The 15951-nt window shown below is 42.7% G+C and overlaps 1 protein-coding gene across 1 annotated transcript; it reads right to left on the reverse strand.

Moving 5' to 3' along the window:
- Positions 1–12614: 12614 nt before the first annotated feature.
- Positions 12615–15669, reverse strand: LOC132513079 (rho GTPase-activating protein 12-like). The gene is given in 6 exon segments (XM_060137289.1): positions 12615–13286; positions 13289–13563; positions 13566–14241; positions 14243–14937; positions 15156–15246; positions 15646–15669. Coding segments are annotated over 6 exon segments (2433 nt in total).
- Between the last annotated feature and the right edge of the window lie 282 nt (positions 15670–15951).

The raw sequence follows: 15951 nt of genomic DNA on the forward strand, positions 1-15951 counted from the left end.
GGGAGTCAGCCATTCTGGAGGACTTCTTTTCCTCTGTTCCCCACTCTGCTTCTAGCTTCTGCATCTGCTGTTTTTGTTTGCCTTGGGATGTCAGGCACAACCTCAGTCCCTTCTTTGATTTCCAAAAGAAATCTGCTTGTCTCCAGTATTCAGCAAGTCTGGGTAGACTTTATTGATGTTGGGGGTAGAGTCCCAGGAAGGGGATCCCAGGATGGAGGCTTCTGCCAGACCCCTTGCATTCTGCTCCCTCTCCTCTCTTCTCTGCTCTTTTTACACTCCTCCTCCTAGATTGTGTTCCTACCTCTCATGCAGTTTCTTCTCACTCTATTAGAGCATCTAGCAGATTAATCATCTAGGCCTCAACAGATTTAAGAACATTTCTTTTTTGTGTACCAGTAGCCACCCTCTTTAAAGGGAGGATGGGATTATAAATATTTATTTTTTTGCGGGGTCATTCATCCTCATATTTTCCCATAAGACAGATGGAAAAACTGAGGTCTTAGCCACCTAGCAATCCAACAGTGTTGCTCAGCTCCAGACACAAGTCCTCTGTATACTAGCCTGGTTCTCTTTTCTTCAGGTTACTCTCTCTCTCTTTCTCTCTCTCTCTCTCCCTTTGTAGCAGCTTTGCCAGCTGTACATATTCTAATGTGAAATCTTTTCTGGATGGTGGATCTTGTTGCTATGCCCTAGGCTCCATACTTCTCTAGAATCTCAGGGGAAAACACCATCTCCTCAAAAGCTGGGAGCTCTTAGAATGCAGCCAAAGACCCTTCCAGGATCCACGAGAGCTGTCCAGCTTGTTTGGAGTTTGTGTCCCACTTTTCAAAACCCACTTCAATACTGGCTGAGAGGGAATAAGTCGGGGAGAGATGACTGGAAAAGGTGGAGAAAAGAACTCTGTCCCAGAGGATCTTTTTTAAAGCCAGATAGCCACCTACCACCGTGGTCAATGCAGGCAACCCAGTTCTGGGCTTGTTCGGGAAAGATCTGTCCCTCCCCTTGCACGAAGACCGCCTGCCTCTGAATTCTGTATGCAGGGAGACATAGCAGAGCTGGGGGAGGGAGCGATGGCGAAGGCAGATGTGGTCACGACATCTAGAAGATGCTATCAGAGCCCACTCGAGGTTTTGAAAGGGGTACGCTTCAAAAACCACAAATAAATGTGATTTTATGCAACAGGAAACAAATGTATGAAATTCATTAGCCTCGAGTTAGCGTAAGCTGAAATTATGTGTAAATACCTTTTAAGAAGGGTTAGATGCATTCATAAATTTATGCATAGCCGGTTACTAAGGGCAACGAGCATGTTTTCATAGGAAGCTGGAAACAGAAGAGACTTTAGAGATCGGCTAATCTCTAGTCCTCCGGCCCCCTCCCCCCGCCTCTGCAGTGACGGGCCATCAGAAAGGGGCCTCCTGGAGCCAAAGAGGGCACTAGATGGGAAATGGGTGATTCCTAGTGGTCTCCCAGGTAACTCCCACCCTCAATCTTTACGAGATTATGTACAACACAGCAGTGTACACCCTGGGGGTGTCGAGAAGGGATGAGTGCTGTGTACAAAGAAAGAGGGGAGCAGGGCACATTGGCTTCCCGATGTGAGAGAGCCTGAAGCAACTGGCAGCGTTTACTTAAACACACAGGGAACGGTTAGCCCTCCCATCACCCAGTCAAGCCTAGACTCCATTGTAGCGCTCACGGTTCTTCAGAAACAATGGGCATAGCGCCCCCTGAAGTTGTGCATCTCAGCAGCCCTTCTCAAAAATCAGCTACTGTGACTCCGTCATTTCCAGGTGAGGAAATGGACGCCTGGAGACATGAATGAATGAACATGTCGCACAGCTATTTCACGTCAGGGTGGGGCTCTACCTCACTTCTACCAAACTGCAGCCCAACCCTCCCACAACACACGCCTTGAGAGCCCTTCCTCGGGGCCACCCTTAGCCAATACACATTACAGTGAAATAAGTTTCATTAATTAGAGTTAGAAACGCTTCTTTCTGTGAATGGGAAATAGGGTATCCCTTCCCCTAGGCAGATGCAGACCCTCGCAAGGGTGCTCGGCTTGGCAAAGGGACCCCTCAGCTGGTTGTCCTGTGTTGGACACCCTGTCCCAACCTGTACAGTAGCCTTGCCCATCAGCGACATGAATCCTGGCCTATGGAGCTACTCCAGGAAACGTTTGTCATTGTAAAGACCCAGCTCCTGCCCGAGCCAATCCCTCCCCTCCCTGATCGCCCAGCCCCCAGGTGACGGCATTTCAGTGGTGGAAGACATAGTCCCTGTCGAGTTTCTTTCTGATTTTGAAGTCTGTAAAGCGCTGTGGACTCCCTCAGGCTATAAGACAGTTCATAAACATAAGATGTTATTATCTCACTATTAAATAAACAGAACAACGATTAAGTCTGATCTGAAAAAATGAATCAGCTTCCTTCACGCTGCTGGAAGTTCTCAAACGAGGTGCCAAACTTCATTTCTAGTGCCTGTTGAATAAACAGCTCACTCAGCCGCCTTTCTCCTAGCAGCGCCTTCCAGCTTTGCAATTCCAGTCACCTCCTCATGTCAGGTGGGACCTCAGCTGCCGCGAGCATTCAGTCTCCTCCCCCTGCAACTCTCTGAGGGCTGCGGGAACAGAGGTCGATCTCATCCTCTCCCCTCTGGCCCATGCGACTTGTCTCCCTCCTAAATCATCTGTCACAATTAAGCACAGCAACAGAAACTCTTAAAATTGAGCCCGTACAAGCTCCTCTTTCTATTGTGCCTCACTATCCTAGGGCCTAGAAGATAAGATTGAGCAAGAAGCCTGGGATAAAATTTCCCCCCAGGGCCCACCACTCAGTAGTGCTTAGAATTCTCCCAGGAGTCTGATTTCTTCCTAATGTGTGACTCGGAGAATCCCTAGGTAATTACAAATAGTTCTGATAAGGAGAACACACAGTACCAGTCACTCAGACTGCAGCGTGAATGTGTTTATCATATCTTTTTCCAATGAGACAGAAGGATATATGAATCAAGAGACATGCGAATATCTCACACTGTAACAGAATGGATGTACTCCACCAAAGGTAGCTGTAAAAGAAGTTCTAGTTCTTCATTAACTGTTTCCTTTCTCTCTTTTTCCTTCTTTCTTTCCTTCCTCCCTCCCTCCTTTCCTTTCCTTTGCTTTCCGGGAGATTATTTCATTCTCATTGTGGTGGGAAAGATTGATGGGCAAAATTTCCCTGAGCCAGTAAAAAGTCAATTAATATAAATCATCACTAACTCCCTTCCTTCCTTCCTTCCTTCCTCCTTCCTTCCTTCCTTCCTCCTTCCTTCCTTCCTCCCTCTCTCCCCTCTCTCCATTTGGAAGACTATAATCAACGGACTTATTATGGGGGAAATTTCTTCAATAGGCCTAGTTTAACTGCCTGATAACAGTTCAGTGGGACTTCAGTAGGAGAAACAGGAGAGGCTGTGAATGGCAGAGGGGTTCCTGTTCTTATCTGAGACTGTCCCACTAGGATTTAGCTGCTGTGTAAAGCTTGATATCTGAGTGGGGTTAAGACTGGTGGTGGAACCCAGCATGTGCTGCTGGTTTTAGTGGGAGGAGGGTTTTTGCAATTCTTTTGGAGACTAACTATCCCTTTAGCCATCGACCTCCATCTCCTGGGCAATGCCAGGGGTTTCTGCCTCCTCACTTGCGCCTTCCAGAACTGTTTCTCACACATTCCCTCCGCTTTTAAAAATTAATACACTATCTTTTAGAGCAGTTTTAGGTTTACAGAAAAACTGAGCAGAAAGCACATGTACCCCCTCTCCCTCCGCACCAGTTGCCTCTATTATTAATATCTTGAATTAGTGCGCTACGTTAGTTACAATAGATGAACCAATAATAATATATTATTATTAATTAAAGCCCATAGCTTTCATCAGGGTTCACTCTTTGTACTGTACAGTTCTATGCATTTTGATAAGTGTATAATACTGTATCCACCATTACAGTATCATACAGAATAGTTTCACTGCCCTAAAAATCCCCTGTGCTTTACCTATTCATACCTCCCCTTTAGCCTTAGCCCCTGGCAACCACTAACCTTTCTACTCTTTATAGTTTTGCCTTTTTTAGAATGTGATATAGTTGGAATTATGTAGTATGTAGCCTTTTCAGACTGGCTTCTTTCACTTAGAGATATGCATTAAGTGATATTAAGTGTCTTTTCATGGCATGAGTGCTCATTTCTTTTCATTTGCCGAATAATATTCTATCATCTGGATGTACCAGATTTTATTTATTTGCCTATTGGAAGATATCTTGATTGCTTCTAAGTTTTGGCAATTATAAAGAAGGCCACAATAAACATTGTGTGCAGGTTTTTGTGTGGAACTAAGTTTTCAACTCATTTGAAAACTACTAAGGAGTGTGGTTGTTGGATTATACGGTAAGACTATGTTTAGCTTTGTGAGAAACTGCCAGATTGTCTTCCAAAGTGGTTGTACCATTTTGCCTTCCCACCAGCAACAAATGAGAGTTCCTGTTGCTCCACATCCTCCTTGCCAGCATTTGGTGGCGTTCATGTTCTGGATTTTAGGCATTGTAATAGGTGTGTAGTGAATGGCATCTCATTGTTTTAATTTGCAATTCCCTAATGACATGATGTTGAGCATCTTTTCATATGCTAACTTGCCATCTATATGTCTCCGGTGAGGTTTCTTCTCAGCTCTTTCACCCATTTTTAAATTAGGTTGTTTCCTAAGTTTTAAGAGTTTCCTATATTTGGATATTAGTCCTTTATCTCTTATGTGTTTTGGAAATATTTTTTTCCCAGTCTGTGGCTTGTTTTTTCATTCTCTTAAGAGTGTCTTTAACAGGGAAGACTTTTTAATTTTAATGAAGTCCAACTTACTATTTTTTTCTTTCATGGACTATGCTTTAGGTATTGTATCTAAAAATCATCACCAAATCCAAGGTCACCTACATTTTCTCTTATGTTATCTACTAGAAATTTTATGGTTTTGCACTTCACATATAGGTCTAAGATCCATTTTGAGTTAATTTTTGTGAAAAGTATAAGGTCAGTGTCTATGTTCTTTCTCTCTCTTTTGTTTCTTTTGCTTGTGGATGTTTAGTTATTCCAGCACCATCTGTTGAAAGGGCTATCCTTTCTTCATTGAATCACCTTTATCTTTCTGTCAAAGATCAGTTAGCTATATTTGTGTGGGTCTATTTCTTTTTCTCTTCCAGTTTTATTGAGATATAATTGGCATACAACACATTGTATTAATAAGGTGTAGAGCATACTAATTTGACTTATATACAACATGAAATGATTACCACAAACCACAATAGTTTAGTGAACATCCATCATTTCATATAGATACAAAATTACAGAAATAGAAAAACATATTTTTCCTTGTGATGAGAATTCTTGGGATTTACCCTCTTAACAACTTTCATGTATAACATACAGCAGTGTTCATTATATTTATCATGTTGTACATTACATCCCTAGTACTTATTTACTTATAAATAGAAGTTTGTATCTTTTGACCACCTTCATCCAATTCCCCCTCCACTCCCCCTCTGCCTCTGGTAACCACAATCTGATCTCTTTTTCTATGGGTTTCCTCGTATGTTTGTTTGGTTTTGAAGTATAATTTACCTACAACACTATGTTAGTTCCTGTTGTACAACACAGTGATTCGATATTTCTATACATTTCAAAATGATCACGACAACAAGTCTAGTTACCATCTGTCACCCTACAAAGATATTACATAATTATTGACTATATTCCCCACACTGTACATTTCATACCAGTGACTCATTTATTTTGCAACTGGAATTTTCTACCTCTTAATCTCCCACACCGATTTCTCTCCTCTCCCCACCCTCTGTGGGTCTACATCTAGGTGCTCTATTCTGTTATGTTGATTTATTTGTCTATTCCTTTCCCAATACCACATTGTCTTGATTACAGTAGGTCTTGAAGTTGGAGAGTGTCAGTCTTTTGACTTTCTTCTTCATCTTTTTCTTCATATTGTGTTGTTTATTCTGGGTCTTAATACCTTAGCATATATACTTTAGAATCAGTTTGTCAATATCCACAAAGTAATGCTCTGGTATTTTGATTGGGATTGAGTTAAATCTATAGATCAAGTTGGGAAGATCTTTGCATCTATGTTTATGAGAGATATTGGTTTGTACTTTTCCTTTCTTGTAATGTCTTTGTTTGGATTTAATATTAGGGTGATGCTGACCTCACAGGACAAGTTAGGATGGGTTTCCTTTGCTTTTATTTTCTGAAACACACTGTAGAGAATTGATATCATTTTTCTTTAAATGTTTGGCAGAATTCACAAGTCAAACCATCTGGGCCTGTTGCTTTCTCTTTGGAAGGTTATTAATTATTGATTCCATTTCTTTAGTCAATATAGGCCTTTTAAGGTTATCTATTTCTCCTTGTCTGAGTTTCGGTAACTGTGTCTTTCAAGGAATTGGTCCATTTCATCTGAGTTATCACATTGGCGGGCATAGAGTTATTGTTAATATTCCTTTGTTTTCTTTTTAATTTCCATGGGATGCCCTCTACTTTTACCCCATTCATTCATTTAAAAATTATGTTGAGCACTTACTATTAAAAACATGAATTCAGCATACATTCATTGAATGTCTGTTATACGCTAGGTACTGTGGTAAGGTTAGGGATAGCATGGCATTGTCCTCTTGGAACTTACATTCTAGTGAGGAAGATCGAGTTTGAATAAATAAATAGACACATCAAACAACTGCAATTGTAGTGGATGCTAAAGAAGGAAGTAAACAGTCAGGAGAAAACTTCTATAGCAAGGGCGGGCCGGGAAAGCCTCTCTAAGGAGGTGACATTTTAGCCGAGAATTAAAAACTGAGAAGGATCCAGCCTTGAGAAAAGCCCAGGAAAGAGCACTGCAGGCAAAAGGAACCACACGGGTGAAGACCCTCCAGAGAAGGAAGAGCTCACGTAGGAGAAGATGAAATCCATTCAGTGTGTCTAGAGCATAGTGAGCAATGGAGACTGTAGCCCCAGAAGAGGTCTGAGAGGTAGGCAGGGGCTTGATCCTGGAGGACCTTATAAGTCATGGGAAGGAGTTTGGATTTTCTAAGTGAAATGAGAAGCTTTTGAAGGATTTTAAGCAGGAAAGCGACATGATCTGATTTACATTTTTAAAAGATCACTCTGTGATCTTTCCTTACAGCTGTGAGACAAATAGAATGGAAGGAAATGAGAGGGAACAAGAGAGAACAAGCAGGGAAACCAGATAGGAGCTATGACTTTTGTCTAGGCAGAAGGAGCTGGGTGCCTGGACTTGAGGAGGGAGGGCGGTGACAGTTGAAATGGGGAGAAGTAAAAATGAATGAATTGGGATCTATTTTGCCAAGCACAGGACTGGACATTACAAGCTGCATTAGCCGGGCCGTCCACGGAAGGACGCCTTTCTCTACCTCCAGTTTGAGGATTTCTTCCTCAAGAACCTCAGTTGCTCAGGAGCCACAAAGTGACCTCATTGGTTCCTCATATTATCCCAATAAGCTCTGGGAGTGACTATTATAGTTCCCTGGGCTTATCAATGACATATGTTCGGGGACCACAATTTCCATCTCAAACAGGTGTTTCTACATTCTGGGCACATTCCAAATAGTGCGGCCCTGAGGATTTCTGTTCTCATCTCTCCCAGGTGGGTGACATTTAGAATGATTATTGTTCAGTAGCACTCAGACTTCTACTAAATGGTATGGCAGAAGGAAGAACCTTGACTATCAGCGTGATTAGACAGTGGAATGGATTGCCAGGGGAGGTTATGAAGTTTCCTCCAGCCAGACAGGCTGCTGAAATATGAAGACGTTATGTACCAACGTGAGCAGCATCTTTATATTCTAAGGGTGGGTAGAGAAAGCAATTCAAGTGACAAGGTGAGTAGGGTGGAAGGACATGGTCAGTGCTAAGTCATGGGTGGCTGCCAAACAACGCAAGCCAGGACTCACAGCCAGGCTGGGCCAGCAGGTGAATAGGGGAGCTAGAATGAATGCCCAGGGAACTAGTTACCGTGAGTTATGAGGTTGAAGCCAAGGTCTGAATCCAGGGTGTAAAACCAAACTGGAGGACACAGACAAGGTCTGGAGTCTGAATAGACAGGAAAGAGTAATCCTGCAGAGGTCCAAACCAGGCAGAAAGCAGTGTCAGGGGAATCTTGGTCTAATGGTGGTATGGGTCTGTGGCTGGGCTTCAAGCTAAGAAGAGAGAAATAGGTGGAGATAAAATCAGAGTGGGACAGGTATCTCCTGAATCAGAACAGCTCGGTGGGTCCACATCGTGGCTCAGCCAGGGATGTGCCACTGGATCTCAGAAATGGGACCCAACTGCCCTCTGCCTTATTTCGAAGCTTCCCAGATTTTTGTGACTTCAGCACAATGCTACGGGCTCCGGGGGATGGGGCCTCACTGGGTGATATACTGTCCCTATTTTCTGTGGTCTGTGGACATCCTTTTGACATGGCAAACAGATTGGAAGTAAAATCAAGTTCACAACATAATCACAGAGAGGAATTTCTCTGACTCTGCCCTTGCCTGTGTTTGCCCCTCTTCAAAGCCTTTCACTAATCCAACTATTTCTGCGAGTCTCCCAGAAGTCTGTGACATAGGTTCATTAACGATATCCTTTCAACTCCCCAGTGGCTTCCACCATTTCCTCCCTTCCTTCTGTAGCTCCCTGGGGTGATAATCTGCTGCCAAGTCTTCTGATGCCTGTAACAAAGGCATTGATGCATTGAGGTGGCCGCTGCTCGTGCTGTTGCAAAGCTGTTTCCCACCCAACTGGAACTACTAAAGCCAGTGCTTCTGATGTGCCCTGTGTACTCAATGTCCCACAGAGATTTTAGTGAAATAGTCCTTTAAATTGGTACTTACTCTTACAAAGCCCTCTCTACTTAGGACTCAGGTGTGAGTCCCAGGAGGTAGATCAGAAGATAACCAGGGTAGTACCCTCTGGTGGGTATTGTGTTGGCGTTGTTGTTATTTGGTTTTTGCTCTTCCCAGCGAGCTTTCCCACTCCCCTTCAACTGGTTATAGCCTCTACTCCTGGCCTCAGGGATAAGTATGTGAACTAGAGCTGGCCAGTCACAGAACATCCATTCTCTTAGCAACACTGATTGGATGGAATGATGGGCACATGAACAACAACAACAAAAGGCCAGTCAGAAATGTTCCCTGGGATAGATCCATGGACTCTGGGAGATAGAATTTCTCTTTGTGAGGCTTTGCCTGCTGACAGCCATGTCTCTTTCAATATGGAGAAGACCAGTCTGCAAGAAAGTTTGAGATAAATGGGGAAAGAGAAGCAGAGATGAAATATAGACCCAGAGAGTTCTGACAATGTTGAGTCTCCAACCTTGGCTCCTTCCTAGCCTTCTGAACCAAAGCAATCCTTTTTTTTTCTGCTTAAGGTGGGTTGAGTTGGGGTTCTGTTATTTCTTATTTTTAAATGTTCTGATTAATTACAACCTGAGAGTTATACTCAACATCTTCCCTCCCCCTCAACTCTGAGGTCTAGGAGGGATCTTAGATGTCCATTCTTTCTTCAATTAGGATGCCATCTTTCCTGCAAAGCTCTTTCAGCTTCTAAACACATAGTTTCTCAGTGGACCCACCTCCTAGACCCTCCAGACAGAACAATACATATGTGAGTCCAAGGGTGAATCCAATTTAGGCTGCTAAGTTAGGCCCCTTCCGCATAATCACTCATTTAACAAATATTTATTGAGCTCTTACTATGTGCCAGACACTGTTCTAGGAGCTGAGAATATAGAAGTGAATAAAATGGACAACATTTCTACCCTCATGAAGCTTGTGTTCTGATGATAATTAGATAACAAATAATTACACATATAATTTAATCTCATCAGTGTTATGAAAAAAAATAGAGCAGGTTAATAAGATAGGAAGTGATGGGGTAGAGTGCTATTTTAGGCAGTATGTGCTGGGGAGGCCCTCCAAGGAGTGAACAGTCCTGAATAAAATGTGGATATGAGTCATGTGGATATTTAGGAGAAACATAGTTTAGGCTAGGGAGACAGGAAATACGAAGGCCTGGAGGTGCTTGACATGTTCAAAAACAGCAAAGGAGACCAGTGAAGTAAGGTGAGTTAAAAGGAGGAGTGGTAGGAAATGAGGTCAGAGAGGTAGCCAAGGGCCAATCTGCAGCAGGCCTTGGAGGTTGGGGTAAGAACTTTGTATTTTTCCCTAATTGTGATGAGAAGCTATTAGAGTGTTTTGATCTGGGGATTGGCAGTATCAGATTGACCTTTTACAAGCATCCCTCTGGCTGTGGTGGAGATAATGGATTGTGGGAGGTGAAGCAGGGAGGCAAGACAGGAGATTATTGTGTGAGTCCAAGTAAGAGATGGTGGTGCCGACTAGGGTGGCAGCAAGGGAAGCAGTGAAAGGTAGGTGGATTCAGCATCTATTTTTCTTTTGTTTTGGTTTTGTAATGACCAGAAAACAAGTGAGAATTCTTAATTCACAAAAGATGAAAGCACAAGACATTGATCTCCTTATACATACAATATTACAATAAGCTGATTAGCTGTGGACTATGAAAACATTTAAGACTTCACATACACACATGTGTACTTTGAAACAAGAAACACAGGACAATTTTAATCTTTGATATGTCATAACTACCAAGAGAAAGAACACTGATTTGAGTCTAATTGTTTTCCTGGCATGCAATCACTATATAGGCCAGGCCGAAAGCATACTGTATATTGTTAAGGACATCTTTAGGCAAATATAAACATTCTCATTTGGGAGCTTTTTCTCCCTACCCAAAACAATCTGCTTTTCCATCGCTGTCAAGTAGCTTGGCTTGTTATCAGTTTAACAAGATCTTGACAACAAACAACATTTTCACCACAAAACTCAGGTGAGAGGTTTTTACACAGGTCATACAAAAAATATTTTTTCCCAAGAAAAGCAATCTGTAAATTATAGATGCAACCCTAAGAAAAAGAGTCTTGGTTACAAATCATTCACTTTCAAATACTGATGAAGAAATAAAGAATGGAGGGGTGGGTAGGGGTGGGTGGTAGAGGCAGTGGCATGGCAGGGAGCACAAAAGGTGTGAAATGAGGAAAACATTTGCCACAGGAAATACTGGATTCAGTTGATTTTTTAAAAAATGAGGTATTATAAGAGTGTGCCAGTAAATGCAAAAAAAAAAACCCACCAAAATTAAAAACCAAAATGCACATTTCCAATGGAAAAATCTCTAAACCTCTTATAGTTTTCTTTATTCAGATTAGACATTTCATATACAGCAGTTAATCTAGAAAAATACATTTAAAAAAATCTTCAGCAGACCATGCTCTCTGTAACAAAACTTTCCAAACCCTGTTTTATTATACAAACCAATCTACAATAGTAGTGTAAAAAGAAATTCTCAAATTTAACAGTCATTTTCGATCTGACATCCATCTAATTTACACATGGGTTTCCACTATTCGTATTGCAGACATAGAATTCTGTAATAATTTTTTTCTAATGTATTCTGTACATATTAAATAATCTAAAAGGTTCCTCTTGTAGTGCATTTACCATTTAGCAAGTCTATTCAGCATTTTTCCAGTACCATTTGCATTACAGTGAATTGCCTGTAAATGTAATTAAAATCTAAAAGTGCACACAGTTAACTTTCTTAAATAACGGCCTACTTCTGGAGGAAACCTGATATTCACAGAAAAGAATGACCAATATCGTGATTAGAAATGAGGGGTTAGAATGCGCTCTGAGACTATATAGCACAATTATATACATAAGCTAAAGGACAGTGAGTCTTTAGCCTGTATTTACAACAAATAATGTTGGTTTCCACAGGGTCATACCAAGAACTCAGTATGGCACTAGATAGAATTAGGATTGTTAGCTACAAGTCAGTGTAGCACAGACAGCCCCAAAATACCCTGAACCGGCTTATGCTAAATTAAAGTCCAGTATATTACAATGTTTTAAGTACTATTAGTGTGCTGCTGTGCTACTCCGTGAAGACAGCAAGCCTTCATCAAGGGATCGCATCTGGGTTATAATGGGTCCTAGCAGTCAGGATGCCACTGTATGCAAGAAACCCTGAAAAAAGAATACACAGGTTTCAAAACAGATATACTTCATTTTGTTTAAAATGCCCAGGAGCATTTTCAAAATAACTGATAGTAAGTATTGTTTTATAAAGTGATGAACCTATTGAATCATAAGAAGAAATTCTACATTATCCAGTTTGAGGAGAAAAAATGTAGTATTCTTACCAAATTATCCAGTGTATATGACTGGTTAGAATCGCAAGTTTTGATTTTTACTGGAATTCAGAGTATGAAGTGCAAACATTCAGGATAAAATTAATTCAAACGTACACACAATTCTATCAACTTGCAACAGAGCAGCAAATATGAGGGCCTATCACACATCTGGACTCTCCCATTCCCTTCCGGTCCCTCAGAGAAGTGCAAAATCAAAGAGTCACTGCTTGGTCCAAACATAAAATACATCAGGTATAAGGACTTGGAATCTGATGAAATCTGGCTTCTATTCCACAGGTTGTCTTCAGTAAGAGTCAACGTCTGAAGATGGAATTTATCTCGAGAAGAATTAACTCTACCATCTGATTCTGGTAGACGGTATAAACTGCTATGTTACCAGTCTCTTTCTCTGGCTTTAACAGAGTGGGACCAGACACAATTGCTATACTCTGATACGTCATTCTGGTTTCTTCTCTGTTTTCTATAACTCTTTTGAGATGTCTAAACAGAGTCTGCATTGTGTCCTGATTTGGCTTTGGCAACTGTTTGATTAGATCCTTCACAGCAGAGACACGCCGTCTTGGTTCTTGTTTAATTGCATTAACAAAATCATTAAAATGATCAAATGTAAGGAGAGGTTCTGGTAATTCTCGAAAAAGCATTTTCAGTGCTCCAGTGATGACATGAATATCTTCGCATTTACTATCCTTCAAGTCCAATTTCTCATCATGGTTGACTGCAAACCTCAGCTTCTGGATCACTGCAAAGTTGCCACTAACTCTGTAAATCCCATCAACATCCAACCCATATTGTTCAACATGTTCAGGGCACAATTTCACAAATTTTGGCACTGTGCCATTCTCTCTCTGACACAGATTAGCAAGATTGGTTCCAAATACCTGATCTTTAATATAACCTTTTTCACGAACAGCTTGCAAAGTGGGGCGTCGTGTAAGACACTTCTTTAAGTTGTTCTTGTTTTCTTTTCCTGTTCTGAAGAATCTCTGCTAGATACTTTTGTGGAACGCAATTTCTTCAGATCCTTATGGTCCTTTCCTTGATCGTGCTTTTCTATTCCTGGTGAATCTGATATATCTTCCTCAATTGCTTCATCGGGTTCTACTGTCTGATTACTGATAGTGCTACTAAGAACTTTAAACCACTCATTGATAACAGCGTCATTATCAAACTGAATCAGCACTTCTGTTCCTTGACGGGTTTTCAGCTCAAATACATTCTTTTTGCTGGATTTATCCTTTGAATCTCAATCATCGCCCCCTTAAGGTCCATCGTGAACTCTGGTTTGGACTGATTACTCCCAAACCAGCTTGTGCTACTTCCTTGAGTTTTGGTAAACAGTAAAGATGAACCCTGCAACACGGCCCAAGAAGACAACTAGTTCTTTCGAACCTTTTTCCCATTTGCAGTAACTTTTGTTACATTTAATAATCCATATTTCTCTTGACCCTTTGGACTGCTGTCTATATCTTGGCTCTTTGGTGAAGAGGGAGAAGACTCATTTTCAGAGTAGCAGGGTTTTGAGGCAGTTGGAGATTCCTTGTCATTGGTGTCCAACACAATGGTGCTATGTCTCCACTTTAACACTATTGGTTCTTGCAGCCGCCTGTCCAGACTCCTACTTTTAATAATTTCTCTTTGCTGCTGAGATGAGGCATTATACTTTGGCAACTCCCATTCTGACCGAGATCCATCTGCACTGTAGTAATATTGTCTACCTTGATCATCAACACGCTTGAGCCACTCTTGATCTCCTGGACTTTGGGAATCTCCTTTGCTTATGTTTGTATCTCGAGTCCAACGAGGGGGTTTCTGAGTTCTTTCCTGTGTTCCTCTGTTATAGTGATAACAATGCCCTGAACTATCTTTATGAGGTTCCCATTCTCCATTAATCTGAATTGCTGGGCTTCCGGGGCTCGGGGGGGAGAGACGAGTGGGATATTTTCAGTTCTTGCAGGTTAACGTAGACAGGAGAATCTGGCCGCCCTTGATTTGGAGGTGTTGTCGTCCTTATCTGCTCAGTGGAGCTGCTGCTAAGCTCATCACCGGACTCTGAATCTTGATATATCCGTTCCGAGCCTTCTCCTGCTGAATCACAAGACTGTTCCTGGGAGAAGCCACCTTTCTCTACGTCCAAGAACTCTGGACCGGGAAAGTGACCAAATAAACGTGTCCTATTCTGGCCAGAAACTTTGGGAGAATGTGAGTCACTGTTGAACTTTCCATTATTATGGGTCAGGTTCAGGCTGAGGTTGACAGTCTGACCTGGAATATAATTGGGTCCAAAATTCTGATTGGCATCACGAATAAGACCTGTTCCTTGAACAGACGGCGATGGCTTTCCAAAACTTGAAAGCTCGGGCAATTTGTTCACATTTTCTGTTGACCTCTGAAGGTGGAGACTCTGCATCGTTTTCACAGAATGATGCGGCAGCCCCGCTGCCTGTTGCACAGGCGGCATCAGGCCTCTGTGGCCGACCTCCCTCACGTACTGGGCAGGCACATAAAACGCTTTGGAGTTCTCGACCAGCTTGACCTGCAACCAGGCATCGCTGGTCTTCTTCACCAGGATGTATTGCTCACCTTGTTTTATCATGACCTTTCTGTCCTTCGCTTCGTTGTTTTTTTTTTTTTTTTGCAGTATGCGGGCCTCTCACTGTTGTGGCCTCTCCCGTTGCGGAGCACAGGCTCCGGACGCGCAGGCTCAGCGGCCATGGCTCACAGGCCCAGCCGCTCCGCCGCATGTGGGATCTTCCTGGACCGGGTCACGAACCCGCGTCCCCTGCATTGGCAGGTGGACTCTCAACCACTGTGCCACCAGGGAAGCCCCGCTTTGTATTCTTAATCATACTGTACTTCAATATACACATGCCCTGGAACAATCTTCCCACCTCTGTCAGCCGTTTTCTTTCCGTAATATTCACCTCTCTAAAAGGATACTTTGCCACATTATGACTCTGTAGCTTGTTGGAACAATATGGCTTAGAAGGAGAACTAAACATCCAGTCTTAACATTTTTTTTTTTTTTTGGTATGCGGGCCTCTCACTGTTGTGGCCTCTCCCGTTGCGGAGCACAGGCTCCGGACGCGCAGGCTCAGCGGCCATGGCTCACAGGCCCAGCCGCTCCGCGGCATGTGGGATCTTCCCGGACCGGGGCACGAACCCGTGTTCCCTGCATCGGCAGACGGACTCTCAACCACTGCGCCACCAGGGAAGCCCCCAGTCTTACATTTAAACCGAGGCCCCGGTGGCCTCGCGGGGGCCGGCTCCCTCCTGACCGCTCGGCCATGGCAGCGGGGAGCCCAGACGACCCCGAAGGGCGCTCACTCGCTTGCAGCTGGGCTGGCGCATCCCCATCAGCATCCATTTTAAAGGCAAAGCGAGTTAAAGCGAGTAAGCTGTGCTGATGAATTGGACATGGAGTGTGAGAGAGGGTCAAGGATGACTCCCAGTGTCTCAGCCTGAGCAACTAGGTTAATCGGGGTGACGTCTTTTGAGATGGGGAAAAATGAGAGAGGCACAGGTTCAGGGATGGGGGAAATCCTCAACTGAGTTTGGGATCTTTTAAATTTGAGGAGCCTATTAGGTATCTAACTGCAGTTGTGAAGAAGTTTGGAGAAAGGAACTATATAT

Source organism: Lagenorhynchus albirostris, chromosome X, assembly GCF_949774975.1.
Source record: "Lagenorhynchus albirostris chromosome X, mLagAlb1.1, whole genome shotgun sequence".
Taxonomy (NCBI): Eukaryota; Metazoa; Chordata; class Mammalia; order Artiodactyla; family Delphinidae; genus Lagenorhynchus; species Lagenorhynchus albirostris.